The sequence below is a fragment of the Dermacentor variabilis genome, chromosome 10, assembly GCF_050947875.1.
Source record: "Dermacentor variabilis isolate Ectoservices chromosome 10, ASM5094787v1, whole genome shotgun sequence".
Taxonomy (NCBI): Eukaryota; Metazoa; Arthropoda; class Arachnida; order Ixodida; family Ixodidae; genus Dermacentor; species Dermacentor variabilis.
In genome coordinates this window covers 114,773,883-114,797,091 of record NC_134577.1, presented here as the reverse complement: position 1 = coordinate 114,797,091, position 23,209 = coordinate 114,773,883, and the positions used below count along the sequence as shown (strand labels likewise).

Sequence of the window (23,209 nt, the reverse complement as noted above, 5' to 3'; positions counted from 1 at the left end):
AAGCTCCTGGAAATCGAAAACACGTCATAGAATTTCTTTCTGCGCTAAAGTATAGCGAATAATATAAACTGTGCGATGGTTGTTTATGTATTGCAACATCTATATGCAGTTGGGCGCAACAAGGCACAAAGCGAGTGTGTGCTGGTTATTATTTTAGTCATAGCGGAGGCCAACCAAACTCCCAATTTCACAGGTGGCGCCACCCACCACCCCGTTTCAAAGTGGTTGCTCGTAGTATCCATCCACCAATCTTGTTCTCTTGTTTACATGTGCTGTCGGTCGTACGAGTTGCTACGATGTGTTTGTTTGATCGTGTTTTTGCGTTTGCTGTAATGAATTGTGACATAGTTCGCGTGCACAAAAGTGCCAGAAGATAGCTTGTGTCTCGCTGCAAACTCGCGGTATGCGTCGTGCGCCAGGCAAACGTGGACCAACGATTTTCATGCCATGGAGTGCGTTCCCTTTGTCCGTGGTGGTTGTGGAGAGTTCGGTGGGCGCCGCAAAGAAATGATGCGCATTATTAGCGTTCCGCAGGTCGTCCACTACGCAACTGCATGTATGCGGGAATAACTTTGCAGCTCCGGCAACTTGGAGGGCGCTTTTCGACCACATCGTACCATTTAAAAGGTGAGTACACGCATGCTGTGCTTGCTTCTCGTGTGTGCCTAGAGTGCCTTGCGAGCGTAAGAAATCGAACTCCCGCGACGACATTGACTGTGCCGATGCTTGCTGATCGTTGGTTGACATAATTTGCTTGCGCAAGTTTATTGGCTTAATGCTAAATTGAAAGTCTTGGTGAGCGCTTCCTTCCGGTGAGAGGGATTAGGTTCGGCAACAGTCCTCATTTGCGCGAGCTGCCACTTTTCTGCTAAAGTTGGATAATAAAGACTCATCTGCCTCTTTACCTATTCTTACTGCAATGACGTTTCCTCTCTTACTTATGCTTCGAGGTTGAAAATAATGTCTGTTTACGCGGTTGTTGGTTTGTGAGCAGTTATTGGGAAAAAGTATAAACACCATGCAAGTGATCTTGCGCGCGACAGCGACGCGATGTAGATGGTTGTCGCGCTCGCTCGTTCCCTACAAGTCGTACCCCATGCGAGCGGTCTTGCGCGCTACAGAGACGCGATGTAGATGGGTGTCGCGCTAGCTCGTTCCGTACAAGTCGTACCCTATGCGAGCGACGACATTGAGAGCCGTCTCCCCGGTGTTGCCGGTATGAGGGCAGCAAATACGCGCCAAAAGTGTGATTTATTAATTTAGTTTGCTGTGTTTTACTCAAAGGAGCAGCGTAAAACATTTCTTTAAAGTCTTGCAGTAGGTTCTTAACCTTGCACGTATCAAAATAGTCGTTTGCTTGTTCCGTGCAACAAGCGGTAGTACTCGACTGATGTACAATTCCGGCTTCGCGCTATTGTCTGTTCGCTCATAGCACTTCTGGGCGACGAGCGACGAATTCTAGATTTCCAGAACCAGGCGACAAAGAACGAGCGATATGTTCGCGCGACGGCCCGTTTGCTCGCTCAAAGCCGTCGCGCACAAAATCTCCCTCATAGGGTTCGGGCAAAAAAATTTAAGCAATTACGGCTTGCTACTACTACAGCTTACGTTTTGAGACAAGGTGTTTTGACATAACTTTGACATAACTAGAGATGACAAGGGAAAGTTGCTTAACTGATAGAAAAAAAAATGAATTGTTACGCAAACAAACATTTGTTTGTAATGTACTGTAGCTGTAGGTCTTAAAAATTTTATTGTCATGAAAAGGTCCCTATTATCACAATATTCATCAGTAACTTTGACCTTGTGCTCTGTTCCCACCCTGCAGTGGTGCAAACATTGTTTTTGTGACTTTTTCTGTGCTCCTTGCATGTGTTCACAATGACTTCTTTAAAGTGCCACTGCTATAAGTTAACACAGAACCTATCTTGCAGGGGCAAGGCCGTGACCAACAACAGTGTCCAAGTCAGGGAGGAGCTATGGCTGCAGCAGCACTGTGTGTAATCGGATGGTCTGGTCAGGTATGACTGAAGTGTATGTGTTTGCAAAAGTAGGATCTCGGTATCATTCGTCAATAAGTTTATGGACATATTACTCAGCAGTGCTTACTAAATGGGCTAAATATCTGCTCAACTTTATTCAACTTGCTGCTTATTTGTGTCTGTAGACATTATGTACACATTACCTTGTTCACTTTAAAACTAGACCTAACATGTCTTGAGGTTTATTTTTTCTTGCATCAATCACTTGGCTGCACGTTACATTTTATTTTGCTTAGTACACATTATATCTACCTCTTGTTATTTTGTTTTATTGATTTGAAACTTTCCTGTGTTACACCTTTTATATCCACTTTTTTTTTCGTTTAGGCTACAGGCTTGTGCAGTTTCTGCACACGTAAGGATTAAAAGTGTAATGGGCCAAATATGTCACAGGTCTAAGCATGCAGCATGCTTACCATTGTTTAACATTGGTATTACAATTATTGTGAGGTTTACTTGCACGAACAAGACTAATTGAAAAAAGTTGGACAAGACAGTGCACTAGACTTCAACTTACAAGCTTTATTCAGAAAACACGCAATGAGGCCCCACCTTATGCTCAAAAATATCTGCAGAAATATGCATAAATAAATGTTCCACATGGGAGGAAACCAAATGCGCAACAAAGCCAATACTGCCCACAACAAACCATTAAAAAGCATTCAGCAGGTTCTTCTCAAGGTACAACAAACACTCCTTTATCAGTGAGTTCCAGTGAAGGAGTGCTTACACATTCATCATCAGCCTTTGAAATGCCAAACACCAAATATTTCCTTATCTAACTGCCTGCCAAACCGTCTGAGCACTTGCTTGTTTTGAAAACACAGGTAGCATTTACGAGCACATCTTCAGCAGTGGTCAGCCAAATGGGCAGTGCCTGCTAGAGTGTTTACAGCGTTCCGGTGCTCCCTAAGCCTCTCATTCAAGAACCTGCCCTTTTGTCCAATACAGCACTTTCTACAGGGAAGTGAAATCTTGTATACCACCCCCACATTGCAGTTAAAAAAGTGGGTGACATGCTCCTTAGTGCATGTACCCTGATTTCCGGCGTTGCTTACCAACTTGCACATTCTTGCGAGCTCTAGTGGCGCTGAAGAAAACACCTACACTGCACTGGTTTGCCACATTGTTTAGGTGGTGGGACACCCCATGTACAGATGGCACAGCCACAGGGCGCCCACTGGCACGTGCGTTATTGCACCGAGCAGCTGCCAGATCTGTTTTTACCTCTTTAATGAGGCTCCCAGTAGTTGACACCAAGGTGTTAACGAGATACCCGGCCCTACATAAATGGCTCGCTTGTTGCTGAGCGCTGCAGGAAACCTGGTGCACAAGATTTAACCAGAACAGCTCTCGGGCAGCTAGGAGCTATGCATCCTTTAACATGGAGTATGCCAAACGGTAGTCGAGCAAGGGCTTCGTTTTTCTACGAGAGTATATATAATAAGGAAAGTATGATTTAAAATTATACGAATATCGAATGATTGCAGGTGATCATCTTCTGGCAACTCATGTGTGAACTTGAGTCCTACTGAACACCCACAATGTTTTTAACAGCAAAGCCAGCACAAGAAAGTCATTAGCACTACCACATTGCCCACTGGACGTGCAGTAACGCATGTCCCAGTGGTAGCCGTGCAGCTCTGCCATACATACACAGGGTGTCCCACCGCCTAGAAGAAAGGTGGCGAACAAGTTTGGTGTAGGCATTTTTTCAGCACCGCTAATGCTCACAAGAATATGCAAGTTGGTAAACATTGCCAGGCGTCAAAGTACATGCACTAAGGAGCATGTCACCTGCTTTGTTAACTGAAATGTAGTGGTGGTATGCTACATTGCACTTCCCTGTGGAAAGTGGTATATTGAACAAACAGGTGCCTGAATGAGTGGCTTGGGGAGTACCGGAATGCTGTAAATGCTCTCACAGGCGCTGGCTACTTGGCTGATCACTGTTAAAGTATTCATAAGTGCTCCCCATGTTTTCATAGCACACAAGTGCTCAGTCAGTTTGCCAGGCAGTTATATAGGGAAATGTTTGATGTGTTTTGCATTTCGAAAGCTGCTGATGAATGCATAAGCACTCCATCACTGGTACCAGCTAATAAATAAGTGTTGTGTCTTCAGAAAAATCTGGTGAATGCTTTGTAATGGCTTCTTGTGGATGCTTATCAGCTTCTATGTGCATTTCGTTATCCCCTATGTGGCACATTCGTTTATACATCTGTCTCCACATTAACTGAGCATGCGGTGGCCTGTTTGCATGTTTCTTCTGAATAAAGCTTGTCAGTTGAAGTCTACCGCTTTGGCTAGTCCGACCTTTATTCCGTACGCCTTGTTTGTGCTAGTAACTATGTCACAGGAGCTGTGTCAACGCCAACTAGCCCAACCTTCTCCATTTTTTCACAATTATTTCTCAAGTTCCCAGAACAATAGACACGAGCTTGAATTTCTTTAAATGGTAAATGAAGGCCAGTATTCACTGTGCTGTAAGTACTACAGCAGTGAAGAGTTTTCTAGTAAGCTTGCTTTCTTTCTCTACATTTATTTATATTCTTCTTAAGCTATACCCATTCATGCAAGTAGGCATTGTGGCAGAGTCTGTGTCCAGTTGCATCGTTTTCGACTTTGTCTATACTGCATAGACCACATAGTTGGTACATAGTTCAGTCTATTGATGCACTATCATTAAATAAGCATGCAGTTTTGCACATGCAAGATTGCCTGCTCGCTATTGCTAAAGCATTTGCTGGTTATTGCTATGTTGCTCATCAAGTGAACTTGATTTCAACAGCACCACACAGAACATCTGCTTGGCAGTGGTGTAATTTTAATAGTGACTATCAGCCAACAAGCTCTAAGTCTACAGCGGTCCAGAAATAATTCTATTACTTTGGGTCTCTCCACATATTTGGTTAGCACAGTGGGCAGTTTTCTATTTATTCTGCTTGGTGCTGTTCACGTGAGAATATTTTCAACTAGCAAGTACAAAGTGTAATGCTGTCAAAAGCCTTTGATTACTGGGCAAATGAATTGAAAGCATGGTACGTAATCCAAAAAGTATTTTTCACAAAATACTAGTGTCAAGAACAAGCATCATATGCACTGCAACTCATGGTTTTATGTTGGTATGCAGGTATCTCAAGCTAAGGGTGCTTGTGCATGTATTTTCCACATATTAGCTAATGCTTTAGCTACATGAAACTGTCTATGTTCTGGCTGCTGAAGTCAAATTTGTGGTTGATGAACCTGCTTGTTTTTGCTGTGCACTTACATTTCTGTTGTTTCTTAAGGGTTGTAGCCATGTGACAACTGATGTATTGCAGCAATGTCAAAGGTAGCTTCCACCCATTATTGCTACAGTGTGCCAACAGACACCTGTCGCCGTATTGGTGCATTTTCTGAGAACCAGCCGTATCCTCTAGGTGAAATTTGTAGTGTCGTTTTGAGTTTGCAAGTCAGTTCATATAACTTGAGGACAAAATTTACACAGTGAAGGAAGGGAGACCATACAACATGACCAGTGATGACTGAATATTTTGATAGAAGGAATAAAAATAACACTGAATGTGTGCTTATATTGTGCACAAGTTCCTTCAGAAGGAAAATGTGAGTTGTAATACAAAGGCAAAAAATCACAATAAACAGTATTTGCGTAAAAAAAGGTGAATAGTCAGACTAATTTCTATCCCTTGTCATCTAGAAAGGACGCCTTTTTTCATGCATTCATAATGGGGGCTTGCTCACACGTCTTGTGGTATGCCTCTCTGATTTCTCTTGTCAGTTTTTCACCGTGGGTGGAAACAGATAAACTAATTTAATCTGGCCTAAAGCCCTATCGCGGCAATGCACGGCCAAGTCAGACGAGCATGCCGGTCTTCTCGGTAAAATGTGGTGATTTCTTTGGTACATATTTAGTTCCTGGCCTGTCAGCTTCCTAACATTGGAATGCAGTACACTGCCCCTAACACACACTAGACATATTTCGTGGTATGTTTAACCAAGCGTACCTCACTTGCCTGCTCGCTTTTCTCAGTTCACATGTGGACTGTGCGGCATACCTGCCTACTTTATTTTTTCTCTCGAAATATGTGTGCATAGCATTCCACAAGCGCATTGAGAAAGGCGTCCAGGGAAAGGAGATTTGTATAAATTACCACTAAATATGTCTTGTGTCCGTCATTAGTAGTGTATTCTATGCCTCTGTTCATGTGTATGTTTGGTCAAATTCACAGGGTCGTCAACTCTTGGCACGAACACGACTCAGCGTGACCACGCCCCGCGGAGTGCCAGCGTGCATGGCGCAGGGGGGATGTGGAGCTTCGTGTCATCTGCTGAAGGGCGGGAGCACGCCATGCTTTAGCGGATGACACATGACATGAAGTCCCACCTCTAAGCCCCTGTGCGCCTGCGCCGCTTAGCTCCGTTGCACAGCCATGCAATGCGCGCTGGCAATCCGCGGAGTTCGGCCACTCTGCACCATCTTCGTACTAAGAATAGACGGTCTTGTACATGGGGCAGACTGGCCGCTGTATAAGCATGTGCCCAGGAGAGCACCATTATTCACTCAAGGGACAAGCATGCTCGTCCCACTTGACAATGCATTGACACAACTGGTGATGTACGCCAGATTTAGATTGTTCATCTCTTTTGTTTACTTAAGGCAACCGATTGATCAACAATATCACTGAGGCATACCATTTAAAAAAGAGGGACATCTGTCAGCCAGTGCTCATTATGATTGCATTACAAAGAGGAATACTCTCTAAATGACACGGAATAGTGATCACTCCGTGCTTATTTGTTCTATTTTTATGCAAGTACTGTTTATCATGATTTTGTACATTTGTATTGCAACTTGTGCCCTTTGTCTTAAAAGATCGCTTGTGCAGTGCAAGGGCACACGCAGTATAAATATTATCTTAAATTTTTGCACCAAAATTAATGTTGAATTGGTAGCTTTTGTGTCTTGTTGTCTTCTTTCTGTCCCTTGTATCACTCAAAAGGTAAACATTAACGTACACCAACTTTCTTAATTACTTGCCCGTCAGTGTTGATAAACATGAAATGTTGTTTTCAGCCAGAATATTTTTACCATTTCTCATTTCCGGTCAGCATAGTGCTAATCCTTTGGCTTTTTATAAAGCGTGCTAATATGTACTTCTGATTAATGCAAAAGTTAGTTCTAGTTGGTGGTAGCTGAACTTGGACATCATGACAAGTGCAAGGGCACACACACACACAAAGAGACACAGTCTGAACGGGCGCTAGACATCAACTGAAGGGCTTAATGACAAAAAACAGCAACGCACATATTGCGCAAAAACCTACAAAAAGATGTAGAAGGTGCAATTGTCCCTAAAGAGAATTCCGCTGCCGCTGTACTAGCGCTGTACTGTTACAACAAACATTTTAAACCTGGTCGCAGTAAAAGGAGCGTGCACACTGAGTTCTGAAGTTTGAAGTTGTGACGGAACTTGGCGCATTCGTCGCTGCAGTTTAGTCATGACGAAAATATAACTGCTGAGATGAGTGAGTGGTGCGAGTGGTTTTCAGAGCCCACAAGGGAATTCACTTGTTTTCAACCATGCAAGGGTAATCTTACTTTCAAGGCATGTCTCCAATGTTCTTTAGAACAAGGCCATGTAGTGTGTGATGGTGGTGGATTTTGGAGACTGGCGCGCGTAGGTCTCTAGGTAACGTGCTGCACTGTTCTCCGTGTGACACTGCAATCGTGGAGGCCTTGACGTCACTCGTTCTTGCACTGTTCTCTGCATGGCGGTGCGCCTATTTGAATCAATTGTTTCGCTTTCTCTGTTAATTTCATTATTGCAAGGTTAGACTGTACGAAATATGAGTGTTTGCTGCCCTTAAAATGGGAAAATTTTATTAGTTTAATCCTTTACACAAAAATGAATTTCTTGGTGAGGTTGGGTTTAACCCCAGTTTTCTTTAAACTTGTTCGAGGGGCAGAAATAGGAAATTATAGAGTTGCATCAGAAATTGACGGATCTAATTAACCTATATCATATTGTTTTATACAAGTGCGTTTTAGTGTTAAGAATACTGCTCAGGAAAAAAAACACTTCATATCTGTTGCAGGTACAGATTGGTGTGGGATTTGTGATGCCACTCAACAAGTGGCATTACATATTCAAGTCTGCTTCCGACGGAAAGTGCCCATTAGAGGTGGCATGGCACCTGTGGACACCAGTGCAAGCAGGTGAAAGCAGCCTGACTGGACAGGCCTGCCGGACAATGTGCCGCGCATCTTGGAAGCTTCCGGCAATACCGGAGAAAGTGGCTGCTTTGAAGAGTAAGTCAACAGTCACCTCATTTGAGAAACATAACTGCATATCTACAAGTTATCTGAATGAGTTAGCATTACATGATGTATACAGAGCGACAAGAAATGCCAAAGCAAGAATGAGGCAAGTGCCTATATATTATACCTTTTTCTTCTGCTGTATATGCACTGTGTCTCGACACACAATTTAAATGTCTCTGTGGGTATGAAAAACAGCACAAGATAATTTCGGGATATGGGTTTCCGGCGAAAAACGCCCACAAAGTTTCCCCCATAATCAGTTTCAATTAAAAACAATCAAGAAAGTCGGGTGGCTACACGAGCGGTTAATTTTGACAGGACCTTGATAGCTTGCATTCACCTGCTGCTCATTGTCTTAACAGAAGTGAACATTTAAGCACCTCATTGTCTTTGAAATTTCTAATGTAGACTTGGCATGCGTTATTGTAGCTTTTCACGCTGCAGCTTTCATTTCACTTTTTTGAAATAATGCTTCTCAAGAAAATTGGGTTCCGACACAGCTTGGCAAATTGTATGGTCTAAAAGAAGCTTTTTAAACTACTGCCGTCCAAAGTGTTGACTGTGGTCAACTGATGTGCTGCTTTACAATCTGCAGCATTCACAGCCATGCAATTTCAAAACACTATTCTGATTATTGGGATGTAAAAGTTATAAACAGGGATAAAGTGCCTCGGAAAGGGTGGCCAACGTTTCGTTAGGAGGACCTATCTTCTCAAAGGCTGCCTCGTCATCCTCGGCATGTTGGTTTTAAAGTGTTAGTAGAGTGACGTCACATGCAGTTGTCGGGAGTGGCTGGTTGTAAAGGGAGAGACTTGAAGGAGAATGAGCGCGGTCACCTGATGTCTGTAAGCATGATTCCTAAGACGTAGGAACAATAGTGGGAGTGGGAAGGCGGGGAGAAAAGGAGAAAAAAAGAGACCAAGAGGGAAAGAAAGAACAAGAAAAGAAAAAGAAGGGCATAGGAAGGTGTTAGGGAAGCAAGAGGTTAGGGAGCATTCAGGGGTGTCTTTGGCAGCATGTTCTTGTGGCTTTAAAGGAGCCGGTGAGGCGGTCAGTGCTCGAGTAACAAAAACAACCCGAAAAGACATTAGTTGAAAGAATGACTTGAGTAGCATAGCAGCAATGCGTCGGATAATTTAGAAGGAGTTAAGATGGCAGCAAGGAGTCTGGAATGCAGTGCATAGGGTAGCTGGAAGGCAGCGGCACGGTCTTTCTAGGGACGTTAGTCCCAGTAGCTCAACGTAGGTGTCGTCACAGCGGTATGCAGAAGTGGCGATACCCTGTGTGGCTGAAGCACCGAAGAAGGTATCCTGGCGCCTGGGATTTTGGAATATGTTGGTGAGGGTGTTTCGAAAAAATAGAATAAAGAACAGACAAATATGGGGGTGAACTGAAATTGGAATAACAAATAAGAGGGTGGCATGAGCAAAAGCGGGCGGAAGCAGATGTACATGGGAAAACATATTTATGCGAACATATTTATGGGGATTCTACAGACTTCCTATTGCGCTGCACTGACAGGCCCCACACATACCTACGATACATAGACGACATATTCATAATATGGTGACATGGTCAAGACAGCCTAGATAAATATGTAGGATTTCTAAATTCTTTTCAGCCAACAATAAAATTCGCATCAAAATCTTCAGTGGAGCGCATAAACTTTCTGGACTAAACAATATACATTGACACTGGGACACTAATGACAATGCTGTATGGAAACCTTTTGACAAACAACAGTACCTAGAATATACAAGCCACCATCAAGCCACATTGCAAAGAAGGCATCTTTAAAGGCCAAGCACATGGCTACGTCACATGTGTGTTGAAAACCAAGACTACATAGATAGACTTGATCACCCTAAAGAAACCCTATCAAACGGGAACCACCCAAAGAGTGCCCTTCAGAAAGCCTGCACCGATGCAACCAAACTTGACTGAGCCGACGTGCTCAAGCCCCACCCTAGGATCACAAGAACAGCGCCTCTTCTTACTACTAAATTCTCACACTCCCAAACATGAACAACATCCTCAATAAATACTACCCAATTCTCACCAGCAACCAGAAACAAGATTTTTCCCGCTCTGCCCAGAGTAGTCTTGAGATGCAACACTATAATATTAAGGATATTCTTGTATGTGCCAAACTAAAAACAACAACGAAGTTAGGAACCAGTCCCTGTGGCCACCCGGGTGCTCTACATGCAAACATATTTAATCTACTACTACAGTAATAAGTATAGCATCAAATTACTCAAACAACGTAACTTCGAGTTTCATCTGCACATCAAGCAATGTAGTCTACTGTCTAGAATGTGCCACTTGTAGCAAATAATACATAGGTGAGACAGGACAAAAAAATCATAAAAGACTGAACGGTCACCGCGCAGATACAAAACAATTTAGCTAAAGGAGTAGCCAGCCACTTCAATGAACATGTCATATGTGACAAAGCAAGGCTCTATAGACTACAAATTTCCGCTCACCTCGCTAGAGGAAATATCTGGAATCATACCTCATACACAAGTTTAAATGCCTACATCCAATGGGAATCAATTTAACACAGCAACTTAGAATCTTTAAAAACTTTAAAGCTGTAACTTAAATCGGAAAGCCTCATGTCATCAACCAAGGCGCAAAACACATTGTGCCACCAGCTAAACTTAATTCTTAACCTCACCTATTCCACCGTTTCTAATTTTTACCTGCTTACTACTCAATTTAATATATTCTTTCGTGTTTTAATGTTTATATCAACTGTATGACCCCTTTTCCCATGTACACCTGCCTCCGCCCGCTTTTGCTCATGTAACCCTCCTATTTGTTATTCCACTTTCAGTTCCCCCCTTTTGTCTGTTTTCTATCATATTTTTTGAACACCCTCACCACCACAATCCAAAATCCCAGATGCCAGGATACGTTTTTCTGCGCATCAGTCACACAGGGTATCACCAGCTCTATATACCACTGTGACGACACCTGCGTTGAGCTACTGAGGCTGACATCCCTAAAACACCATGCCTCTGCCTGCCAGCTACCACATACATTGCATCCCAGACTCCTTGTCGCCATCTTAATTTCTTCAACATTACCCGACGCGTTTCTGCTACGCTACTCAAGTCATTCTTTCAACTGATATCTTTTGGGGTCTTTTTTGTTACTCGCACACTGACCGCCTGACCAGTTCTTCTAAAACGGCAGAAAGATGCCGCCAATGACACTCCTGAATGCTCCCTAACCCCTCACTTCCTTAACACGCTCCCATGCCCTTCTTTTTCTTGTCTTTCTTTTTTTGCCTCTCGGCATCTCTTTTTTTCTCCTTTTCTTTTGTTTCTTTTCTCGCCGCCTTCCTATTCTCACGGTCTTGTGCCCTCGTCTTAGGAACCATGCTTACAGACGTCAGACGACAGCGCTCATTCTCTTTAATGTCTCTCCCTTTACAACCAGCTGCCACTGACAACAACTGCACGTGATGTCACCCTACTAGTCCTTTAAAACTAACATGGCAAGGCTGACCAGGCCACTTTTGACGAAGATAGCTCAAAAGTTGGTCAGCCTTTCTGAGGCACCTCATCCATGTTTATAACCTTCATACCACTGTGTGCTATTCCATCTGTCAGCCGCTTTCTTGATTTTAGATGTTCTGATTATTGAAGCTTGTAAGACATGGCCTATCAGCACTTTCGGCATACTTTCAGTGATCTCATTTTATTTAAGCATAAGAATGAGGAAAGAACTGCTACACAAAGAAAGCACCTCGAACATTAGTCGCATGTACGCTCTGATCTGCATAGCTGATCTTGTTCTACGCAAAGCATCCTAAAATTTTCATGCCTCTTGTCGGTGCCAAGAAAAGCAAGGTGCTGGGCATCATGCGGAATTCCAGTGCTTTCCGCCAGCCTGGATTAGAAAGGACTGTATAGTGTGGCTGTAACTGGCATTCTTCTGCCAAGATTCAATTGTTTTATGGATCAAAGTACCAGGTACTCTTGTAGTCGCATCAACACTCAGCCGAAGATTTCATTTCCTACATAAATATGTTTTTTTTAAACAGACGAGCATGAAAGATTGCTCTGTATTACGTTAAGATGCTTCTTTGGGCTTTTTTTACATTGAAGATGTAGGTTACCTTAGCAAAGTAGCAATATGGAGATTGAAAAGTAGAAAAAAAATGGCAGATGCCATGCACTGTGAGAATCGATGTACACGAAGCACACATTGTTTGCTTTGATTGACAATAATTAACGGTGATGTTAGTGGCAAGTTTGTAATTTTTTCAGTGTTTAGTCCAATACGAAAGTGGCGAGTTGATGTTAAGCATTACCTTGCATGCACCACTTCTGTTTGTCTGCATAGCCCACAGAACACACAGGGAGATGTGTTTGCTTGAGGCGTTGTTGCGAGTCATTGTTCATAATCTCTGAGAAGGAATGGAGCGTTGTCATTGCCTCACATGGCGCACCGCATCATGGCAGAAATATTAAACTTTAATTGAATTATGAGGCTGTGCATACTTCAATTAGCTATTGTAATTGTATGTATACAATGTATACATAAATTCGCGGTCTGCACTACATTTCGCTGCGTAGCGAAGACGCTCCTGTTCTGTGTGACACTTCTTTCAAGTCTGGGTGTCCTCGACGTCGAGTGCACGCCTTGCTGGCGCGTGTTAATGGGCTCCTTCTACATACATGGCCAACACACTGTTGAGATTCCAGCTCAAAGCGCTCTCTTCAGACAAAGGACGATTCTAATGTTTACACTATCACAGCCCAGCAGCTGCATTTTTCTCGCATAGAAATTAAAACCAGCACAGCACGCGCAATACACACTAACGGTGAAATGCTGGGGCAGCAGCGCCAGTCAGGATGTGCAGAGGTGAGCGCCATCTAGTAATGTTGCAAGAAATCCAACGGCACGCATGACAAGACCATAGCAGCTGCAGCGCCCGTAATGTTGGGAGAAGAGGCAAAAAAAGCTTCACTTTAAAACATTAGTTGCCATCATTTGCAGCTAAATAAAGCTTGCAAGCCAGCCATTATACAGCTTTTACATGAAATCTTTTATGCCTATATGGCAAATGCTAAAGTTACGACTTCCTCACCAACTGCACGAGCAACAAGTAAAGCTAACAAATGACAGAATGGACAAATCAGACAGCTTGCACCTTGCAGCTCCCCTGCATGCGTTAGAGACAGTGTAGCCAAATTGTGGCTCTCTGAATTTGACAGGTATTTGGGTGGTTGAAGAGCAGACAAATTATGCAAAATCAGAAGCCAAATATCCACCCCATAAGGCTTTGAGTACAGCTCCCATGTGTCTAAATTTTGCAGTTAAGCCAACCTCCAGATGAGAAGAGGCGTGGCTTTGGCAAAAAACATACAAAAATCCCATGTGAATCTGCAAAACAATGTGATGCATGTGTATGTATTCTGACTGCAAATAAACCTGATCTGGCTTTGCGCATTGGGTAGCATGTTTGTGTGTAACATTTGCTGCATTTTGTTATCTGAAACTTTTTTTGAAGTGATAAGAGCAGATTTCCTTCATTCACTTATTGCTAGAAATCATTGGAAAAACAATTTACTTATATATTTATTGCACTCTCCTTTTAGACTGCCTGGCGAAATACATAAGTGACCATCCAATGATGCCACCTGCACCACATCCGGAGAACCACCTTGCTTCCCTGCGAAAGCACCTTTGGAGCTCTCTTTTACACAAGCAGGACGCCAGAGCAAGCGAGTGGAAAAGTAAATACAGTACAAGTCCAGTGATGCTTTTTCAATAAAGTGTGATGATATGCTACGTAGTATGGTGCTTTACATATTGATTTGTTATGGCATGAAAATAGCCGCATCTTGGCAACATGTATATACAGACTGTACACTTCACAAGACTCAACATCACATAAAGATAACCCGTCATGAGCTTCCGAATGGCAATGGCTGCTCCTTCAATTCATCACACAACTTGCCTTTGACGTGCTGCGCCCACGATGATATCCAACCCAGTGCCCAGCGTGCCACCCGTCACCCACCGTGCCGCCCAGCACCCACTGTGCCCAGCAACCACCATGCTGCCCAGCACCCGCCGTGCCCAGCAACCACCATGCCGCCCAGCACCCACCGTGCCACCCGTCACCCACCATGTCACCCAGCACCCACCATGCCACCCGTCACCCAGCATGCCACCCACTACCATAATCCACCATGATGATGGATGATGGATTCCACTATGCCCAGCATCGGGCAAATTTTCAATAGGGGTCTTGTTTTTTTTTTCATTTGCACAACGTGTGGGTGGTTGCATTTACTGTAACTTACGTTCAACTGGAGCCTGCTGGTAGAGCCAACACCGAAGTGTAACACCAACAATATTCAGGTCACTACACGATATTGTACGCGGAATGATGACGGTGGTACGCGGTATACGTAATGATGCAAAATTTAGTCGCACAAGCTTCTAACCGCTTACCTATCACACCCGCATACAGCTCAATGACAACGCATCAATAAAGTGGCACCTTGTGGGCTGCAACGGGCGCAAAATGTGGCGCTCGCCCTCTTGTTTTTGTGAGCACTAGCACGCACGCATGCAGCGAACAACCACAAACGGAGTGATCAACGTACACGACGCGTGCGTGTATTGTTCACGGAAAGACTGCCGCGTACGTGCTGTATGCTGTAGCAATACATTCGGCGACTGCACAACATAGCAGCACGATACAGGTGCAGTCGTAAACAGCACATTCTCGCCATCGGCCGTACCATGCTGAATACGCCGGTTCTCGTCCGATCCCCGAAGCTAAGCAGCATTGGGCTCGGTCAGTACTTGGGAGGGAGACCACCTGGGAACACCGAGTGCTGATGGCGCCGTTCTTTTTGCTTTTTTCTGGCGTGCTTCTGTGACGTCTTGTTTTTTTTTCATTTGCACAACGTGTGGGTGGTTGCATTTACTGTAACTTACGTTCAACTGGAGCCTGCTGGTAGAGCCAACGCCGAAGTGTAACACCAACAATATTCAGGCCACTACACGATATTGTACGCGGAATGATGACGGTGGTAAGCGGTATACGTAATGATGCAAAATTTAGTCGCACAAGCTTCTAACCGCTTACTTATCACACCCGCATACAGCTCAATGACAACGCATCAATAAAGTGGCACCTTGTGGGCTGCAGCGCGCGCAAAATGTGGCGCTCGCCCTCTTGCTTTTGTGAGCACTAGCACGCACGCATGCTGCGAACAACCACAAACGGAGTGATCAACGTACACCACGCGTGCGTGTATTGTTCACGGAAGGACTGCCGCGTACGTGCTGTATGCTGTAGCAATACATTCGGCGACTGCACAACATAGCAGCACGATACAGGTGCAGTCGTAAACAGCACATTCTCGCCATCGGCCATAGAATGCTGAATACGCCGGTTCTCGTCCGATCCCCGAAGCTAAGCAGCATTGGGCTCGGTCAGTACTTGGGAGGGAGACCACCTGGAAACACCGAGTGCTGAGGGCACCGTTCTTTTTGCTTTTTTATTGCGTGCTTCTGTGACGTCTTGTTTTTTTTTTCATTTGCACAACGTGTGGGTGGTTGCATTTACTGTAACTTACGTTCAACTGGAGCCTGCTGGTAGAGCCAACGCCGAAGTGTAACACCAACAATATTGAGGTCACTACACGATATTGTACGCGGAATGATGACGGTGGTACGCGGTATACGTAATGATGCAAAATTTAGTCGCACAAGCTTCTAACCGCTTACTTATCACACCCGCATACAGCTCAATGACAACGCATCAATCAAGTGGCACCTTGTGGGCTGCAACGCGCGCAAAATGTGGCGCTCGCCCTCTTGTTTTTGTGAGCACTAGCACGCACGCATGCAGCGAACAACCACAAACGGAGTGATCAAAGTACACGACGCGTGCGTGTATTGTTCATGGAAAGACTGCCGCGTACGTGCTGTATGCTGTAGCAATACATTCGGCGACTGCACAACATAGCAGCACGATACAGGTGCAGTCGTAAACAGCACATTCTCGCCATCGGCCGTACAATGCTGAATACGCCGGTTCTCGTCCGATCCCCGAAGCTAAGCAGCATTGGGCTCGGTCAGTACTTGGGAGGGAGACCACCTGGGAACACCGAGTGCTGATGGCACCGTTCTTTTTGCTTTTTTATTGCGTGCTTCTGTGACGTCTTGTTTTTTTTTCATTTGCACAAAGTGTGGGTGGTTGCATTTACTGTAACTTACGTTTAACTGGAGCCTGCTGGTAGAGCCAACGCCGAAGTGTAACACCAACAATATTCAGGTCACTACACGATATTGTACGCGGAATGATGAAGGTGGTACGCGGTATACGTAATGATGCAAAATTTAGTCGCACAAGCTTCTAACCGCTTACTTATCACACCCGCATACAGCTCAATGACAACGCATCAATAAAGTGGCACCTTGTGGGCTGCAGCGCGCACAAAATGTGGCGCTCGCCCTCTTGCTTTTGTGAGCACTAGCTCGCACGCGTGCAGCGAACAACCACAAACGGGGTGATCAACGTACACGACGCGTGCGTGTATTGTTCGCGGAAAGACTGCCGCGTACGTGCTGTATGCTGTAGCAATACATTGGGCGACTGCACAACATAGCAGCACGATACAGGTGCAGTCGTAAACAGCACATTCTCGCCATCGGCCATACAATGCTGAATACGCCGGTTCTCGTCCGATCCCCGAAGCTAAGCAGCATTGGGCTCGGTCAGTTCTTGGGAGGGAGACCACCTGGGAACACCGAGTGCTGATGGCACCGTTCTTTTTGCTTTTTTATTGCGTGCTTCTGTGACGTCTTGCTTTTTTTTTTTTCATTTGCACAACGTGTGGGTGGTTGCATTTACTGTAACTTACGTTCAACTGGAGCCTGCTGGTAGAGCCAACGCCGAAGTGTAACACCAACAATATTCAGGTCACTACACGATATTGAACGCGGAATGATGACGGTGGTACACGGTATACGTAATGATGCAAAATTTAGCCGCACAAGCTTCTAACCGCTTACTTATCACACCCGCATACAGCTCAATGACAACGCATCAATAAAGTGGCACCTTGTGGGCTGCAGCGCGCGCAAAATGTGGCGCTCGCCCTCTTGCTTTTGTGAGCACTAGCACGCACGCATGCAGCGAACAACCACAAACGGAGTGATCAACGTACACGACGCGTGCGTGTATTGTTCACGGAAGGACTGCCGCGTACGTGCTGTATGCTGTAGCAATACATTCGGCGACTGCACAACATAGCAGCACGATACAGGTGCAGTCGTAAACAGCACATTCTCGCCATCGGCCATAGAATGCTGAATACGCCGGTTCTCGTCCGATCCCCGAAGCTAAGCAGCATTGGGCTCGGTCAGTACTTGGGAGGGAGACCACCTGGGAACACCGAGTGCTGAGGGCACCGTTCTTTTTGCTTTTTTATTGCGTGCTTCTGTGACGTCTTGTTTTTTTTTCATTTGCACAACGTGTGGGTGGTTGCATTTACTGTAACTTACGTTCAACTGGAGCCTGCTGGTAGAGCCAACGCCGAAGTGTAACACCAACAATATTCAGGTCACTACACGATATTGTACGCGGAATGATGACGGTTGTACGCGGTATACGTAATGATGCAAAATTTAGTCGCACAAGCTTCTAACCGCTTACTTATCACACCCGCATACAGCTCAATGAGAACGCATCAATCAAGTGGCACCTTGTGGGCTGCAACGCGCGCAAAATGTGGCGCTCGCCCTCTTGTTTTTGTGAGCACTAGCACGCACGCATGCAGCGAACAACCACAAACGGAGTGATCAACGTACACGACGCGTGCGTGTATTGTTCACGGAAAGACTGCCGCGTACGTGCTGTATGCTGTAGCAATACATTCGGCGACTGCACAACATAGCAGCACGATACAGGTGCAGTCGTAAACAGCACATTCTCGCCATCGGCCATACCATGCTGAATGCGCCGGTTCTCGCCCGATCCCCGAAGCTAAGCAGCATTGGGCTCGGTCAGTACTTGGGAGGGAGACCACCTGGGAACACCGAGTGCTGATGGCACCGTTCTTTTTGCTTTTTTATTGCGTACTTCTGTGACGTCTTGTTTTTTTTTCATTTGCACAACGTGTAAGTGGTTGCATTTACTGTAACTTACGTTCAACTGGAGCCTGCTGGTAGAGCCAGCGCCGAAGTGTAACACCAACAATATTCACGCCACAACACGATATTGTACGCGGAATGATGACGGTGGTACGCGGTATACGTAATGATGCAAAATTTAGCCGCACAAGCTTCTAACCGCTTACTTATCACACCCGCATACAGCTCAATGACAACGCATCAATAAAGTGGCACCTTGTGGGCTGCAGCGCGCGCAAAATGTGGCGCTCGCCCTCTTCCTTTTGTGAGCACTAGCACGCACGCATGCAGCGAACAACCACAAACGGAGTGATCAACGTACACGACGCGTGCGTGTATTGTTCACGGAAGGACTGCCGCGTACGTGCTGTATGCTGTAGCAATACATTCGGCGACTGCACAACATAGCAGCACGATACAGGTGCAGTCGTAAACAGCACATTCTCGCCATCGGCCATAGAATGCTGAATACGCCGGTTCTCCTCCGATCCCCGAAGCTAAGCAGCATTGGGCTCGGTCAGTACTTGGGAGGGAGACCACCTGGGAACACCGAGTGCTGATGGCACCGTTCTTTTTGCTTTTTTATTGCGTGCTTCTGTGACGTCTTGTTTTTTTTTTCATTTGCACAACGTGTGGGTGGTTGCATTTACTGTAACTTACGTTCAACTGGAGCCTGCTGGTAGAGCCAACACCGAAGTGTAACACCAACAATATTCAGGTCACTACACGATATTGTACGCGGAATGATGACGGTGGTACGCGGTATACGTAATGATGCAAAATTTAGTCGCACAAGCTTCTAACCGCTTACCTATCACACCCGCATACAGCTCAATGACAACGCATCAATAAAGTGGCACCTTGTGGGCTGCAACGGGCGCAAAATGTGGCGCTCGCCCTCTTGTTTTTGTGAGCACTAGCACGCACGCATGCAGCGAACAACCACAAACGGAGTGATCAACGTACACGACGCGTGCGTGTATTGTTCACGGAAAGACTGCCGCGTACGTGCTGTATGCTGTAGCAATACATTCGGCGACTGCACAACATAGCAGCACGATACAGGTGCAGTCGTAAACAGCACATTCTCGCCATCGGCCGTACCATGCTGAATACGCCGGTTCTCGTCCGATCCCCGAAGCTAAGCAGCATTGGGCTCGGTCAGTACTTGGGAGGGAGACCACCTGGGAACACCGAGTGCTGATGGCGCCGTTCTTTTTGCTTTTTTCTGGCGTGCTTCTGTGACGTCTTGTTTTTTTTTTCATTTGCACAACGTGTGGGTGGTTGCATTTACTGTAACTTACGTTCAACTGGAGCCTGCTGGTAGAGCCAACGCCGAAGTGTAACACCAACAATATTCAGGCCACTACACGATATTGTACGCGGAATGATGACGGTGGTAAGCGGTATACGTAATGATGCAAAATTTAGTCGCACAAGCTTCTAACCGCTTACTTATCACACCCGCATACAGCTCAATGACAACGCATCAATAAAGTGGCACCTTGTGGGCTGCAGCGCGCGCAAAATGTGGCGCTCGCCCTCTTGCTTTTGTGAGCACTAGCACGCACGCATGCTGCGAACAACCACAAACGGAGTGATCAACGTACACGACGCGTGCGTGTATTGTTCACGGAAGGACTGCCGCGTACGTGCTGTATGCTGTAGCAATACATTCGGCGACTGCACAACATAGCAGCACGATACAGGTGCAGTCGTAAACAGCACATTCTCGCCATCGGCCATAGAATGCTGAATACGCCGGTTCTCGTCCGATCCCCGAAGCTAAGCAGCATTGGGCTCGGTCAGTACTTGGGAGGGAGACCACCTGGGAACACCGAGTGCTGAGGGCACCGTTCTTTTTGCTTTTTTATTGCGTGCTTCTGTGACGTCTTGTTTTTTTTTTCATTTGCACAACGTGTGGGTGGTTGCATTTACTGTAACTTACGTTCAACTGGAGCCTGCTGATAGAGCCAACGCCGAAGTGTAACACCAACAATATTGAGGTCACTACACGATATTGTACGCGGAATGATGACGGTGGTACGCGGTATACGTAATGATGCAAAATTTAGTCGCACAAGCTTCTAACCGCTTACTTATCACACCCGCATACAGCTGAATGACAACGCATCAATCAAGTGGCACCTTGTGGGCTGCAACGCGCGCAAAATGTGGCGCTCGCCCTCTTGTTTTTGTGAGCACTAGCACGCACGCATGCAGCGAACAACCACAAACGGAGTGATCAACGTACACGACGCGTGCGTGTATTGTTCATGGAAAGACTGCCGCGTACGTGCTGTATGCTGTAGCAATACATTCGGCGACTGCACAACATAGCAGCACGATACAGGTGCAGTCGTAAACAGCACATTCTCGCCATCGGCCGTACAATGCTGAATACGCCGGTTCTCGTCCGATCCCCGAAGCTAAGCAGCATTGGGCTCGGTCAGTACTTGGGAGGGAGACCACCTGGGAACACCGAGTGCTGATGGCACCGTTCTTTTTGCTTTTTTATTGCGTGCTTCTGTGACGTCTTGTTTTTTTTTTCATTTGCACAAAGTGTGGGTGGTTGCATTTACTGTAACTTACGTTTAACTGGAGCCTGCTGGTAGAGCCAACGCCGAAGTGTAACACCAACAATATTCAGGTCACTACACGATATTGTACGCGGAATGATGAAGGTGGTACGCGGTATACGTAATGATGCAAAATTTAGTCGCACAAGCTTCTAACCGCTTACTTATCCCACCCGCATACAGCTCAATGACAACGCATCAATAAAGGTGCACCTTGTGGGCTGCAACGCGCGGAAAATGTGGCGCTCGCCCTCTTGTTTTTGTGAGCACTAGCTCGCACGCATGCAGCGAACAACCACAAACGGAGTGATCAACGTACACGACGCGTGCGTGTATTGTTCACGGAAAGACTGCCGCGTACGTGCTGTATGCTGAAGCAATACATTCGGCGACTGCACAACATAGCAGCACGATACAGGTGCAGTCGTAAACAGCACATTCTCGCCATCGGCCATACCATGCTGAATGCGCTGGTTCTCGCCCGATCCCCGAAGCTAAGCAGCATTGGGCTCGGTCAGTACTTGGGAGGGAGACCACCTGGGAACACCGAGTGCTGATGGCACCGTTCCTTTTGCTTTTTTATTGCGTACTTCTGTGACGTCTTGTTTTTTTTTTTCATTTGCACAACGTGTGGGTGGTTGCATTTACTGTAACTTACGTTCAACTGGAGCCTGCTCGTAGAGCCAACGCCGAAGTGTAACACCAACAATATTCAGGCCACAACACGATATTGTACGCGGAATGATGACGGTGGTAAGCGGTATACGTAATGATGCAAAATTTTGTCGCACAAGCTTCTAACCGCTTACTTATCACACCCGCATACAGCTCAATGACAACGCATCAATAAAGTGGCACCTTGTGGGCTGCAGCGCGCACAAAATGTGGCGCTCGCCCTCTTGCTTTTGTGAGCACTAGCTCGCACGCATGCAGCGAACAACCACAAACGGGGTGATCAACGTACACGACGCATGCGTGTATTGTTCACGGAAAGACTGCCGCGTACGTGCTGTATGCTGTAGCAATACATTCGGCGACTGCACAACATAGCAGCACGATACAGGTGCAGTCGTAAACAGCACATTCTCGCCATCGGCCATACAATGCTGAATACGCCGGTTCTCGTCCGATCCCCGAAGCTAAGCAGCATTGGGCTCGGTCAGTACTTGGGAGGGAGGCCACCTGGGAACACCGAGTGCTGATGGCACCGTTCTTTTTGCTTTTTTATTGCGTGCTTCTGTGACGTCTTGCTTTTTTTTTTTCATTTGCACAACGTGTGGGTGGTTGCATTTACTGTAACTTACGTTCAACTGGAGCCTGCTGGTAGAGCCAACGCCGAAGTGTAACACCAACAATATTCAGGTCACTACACGATATTGAACGCGGAATGATGACGGTGGTACGCGGTATACGTAATGATGCAAAATTTAGCCGCACAAGCTTCTAACCGCTTACTTATCACACCCGCATACAGCTCAATGACAACGCATCAATAAAGTGGCACCTTGTGGGCTGCAGCGCGCGCAAAATGTGGCGCTCGCCCTCTTGCTTTTGTGAACACTAGCACGCACGCATGCAGCGAACAACCACAAACGGAGTGATCAACGTACACGACGCGTGCGTGTATTGTTCACGGAAGGACTGCCGCGTACGTGCTGTATGCTGTAGCAATACATTCGGCGACTGCACAACATAGCAGCACGATACAGGTGCAGTCGTAAACAGCACATTCTCGCCATCGGCCATAGAATGCTGAATACGCCGGTTCTCGTCCGATCCCCGAAGCTAAGCAGCACTGGGCTCGGTCAGTACTTGGGAGGTAGACCACCTGGGAACACCGAGTGCTGATAACACCGTTCTTTTTGCTTTTTATTGCGTGCTTCTGTGACGTCTTGTTTTTTTTTTCATTTGCACCACGTGTGGGTGGTTGCATTTACTGTAACTTATGTTCAACTGGAGCCTGCTGGTAGAGCCAACGCCGAAGTGTAACACCAACAATATTCAGGCCACTACACGATATTGTACGCGGAATGATGACGGTGGTAAGCGGTATACGTAATGATGCAAAATTTAGTCGCACAAGCTTC

At 46.0% G+C, this 23,209-nt stretch overlaps 1 protein-coding gene, 1 non-coding gene and 12 pseudogenes across 2 annotated transcripts; all 14 read left to right on the top strand.

Annotated features, from left to right (window-relative positions):
* The first annotated feature begins 254 nt into the window (after positions 1 to 254).
* On the top strand, positions 255 to 14,182 carry LOC142560884 (uncharacterized). The gene is made up of 4 exons (XM_075673297.1): positions 255 to 627; positions 1,935 to 2,021; positions 8,142 to 8,355; positions 13,986 to 14,182. The coding sequence occupies exons 2-4, from the start codon at positions 1,980 to 1,982 to the stop codon at positions 14,159 to 14,161; spliced, it is 432 nt and encodes a 143-aa protein (XP_075529412.1). The 5' UTR covers positions 255 to 627; positions 1,935 to 1,979; the 3' UTR covers positions 14,162 to 14,182.
* A 944-nt stretch (positions 14,183 to 15,126) lies between these two features.
* On the top strand, positions 15,127 to 15,245 carry LOC142561275 (5S ribosomal RNA; annotated as a pseudogene).
* A 524-nt stretch (positions 15,246 to 15,769) lies between these two features.
* Positions 15,770 to 15,888, top strand: LOC142562534 (5S ribosomal RNA; annotated as a pseudogene).
* A 525-nt stretch (positions 15,889 to 16,413) lies between these two features.
* LOC142562034 (5S ribosomal RNA) lies at positions 16,414 to 16,532 on the top strand (annotated as a pseudogene).
* Positions 16,533 to 17,056: 524 nt separating this feature from the next.
* Positions 17,057 to 17,175, top strand: LOC142562196 (5S ribosomal RNA; annotated as a pseudogene).
* A 528-nt stretch (positions 17,176 to 17,703) lies between these two features.
* Positions 17,704 to 17,822, top strand: LOC142562439 (5S ribosomal RNA; annotated as a pseudogene).
* A 524-nt stretch (positions 17,823 to 18,346) lies between these two features.
* LOC142561186 (5S ribosomal RNA) lies at positions 18,347 to 18,465 on the top strand. The gene has a single exon (XR_012823712.1). It is a non-coding gene; the product is annotated as a 5S ribosomal RNA (ribosomal RNA).
* Positions 18,466 to 18,989: 524 nt separating this feature from the next.
* LOC142562414 (5S ribosomal RNA) lies at positions 18,990 to 19,108 on the top strand (annotated as a pseudogene).
* Positions 19,109 to 19,633: 525 nt separating this feature from the next.
* Positions 19,634 to 19,752, top strand: LOC142561274 (5S ribosomal RNA; annotated as a pseudogene).
* A 525-nt stretch (positions 19,753 to 20,277) lies between these two features.
* On the top strand, positions 20,278 to 20,396 carry LOC142562438 (5S ribosomal RNA; annotated as a pseudogene).
* A 525-nt stretch (positions 20,397 to 20,921) lies between these two features.
* On the top strand, positions 20,922 to 21,040 carry LOC142562033 (5S ribosomal RNA; annotated as a pseudogene).
* Positions 21,041 to 21,565: 525 nt separating this feature from the next.
* On the top strand, positions 21,566 to 21,684 carry LOC142561531 (5S ribosomal RNA; annotated as a pseudogene).
* A 526-nt stretch (positions 21,685 to 22,210) lies between these two features.
* LOC142561981 (5S ribosomal RNA) lies at positions 22,211 to 22,329 on the top strand (annotated as a pseudogene).
* A 527-nt stretch (positions 22,330 to 22,856) lies between these two features.
* On the top strand, positions 22,857 to 22,975 carry LOC142562566 (5S ribosomal RNA; annotated as a pseudogene).
* The last annotated feature ends 234 nt before the right edge of the window (positions 22,976 to 23,209 follow it).

Coding starts and splice junctions, on each gene's coding strand:
- LOC142560884 (XM_075673297.1), top strand. CDS start 1,980: ATGGCTGCAGCAGCACTGTGTGTAATCGGATGGTCTGGTCAG. Junction 2,022..8,141: donor TAATCGGATGGTCTGGTCAG/GTATGACTGAAG, acceptor TATCTGTTGCAG/GTACAGATTGGTGTGGGATT. Junction 8,356..13,985: donor GAAAGTGGCTGCTTTGAAGA/GTAAGTCAACAG, acceptor CTCTCCTTTTAG/ACTGCCTGGCGAAATACATA.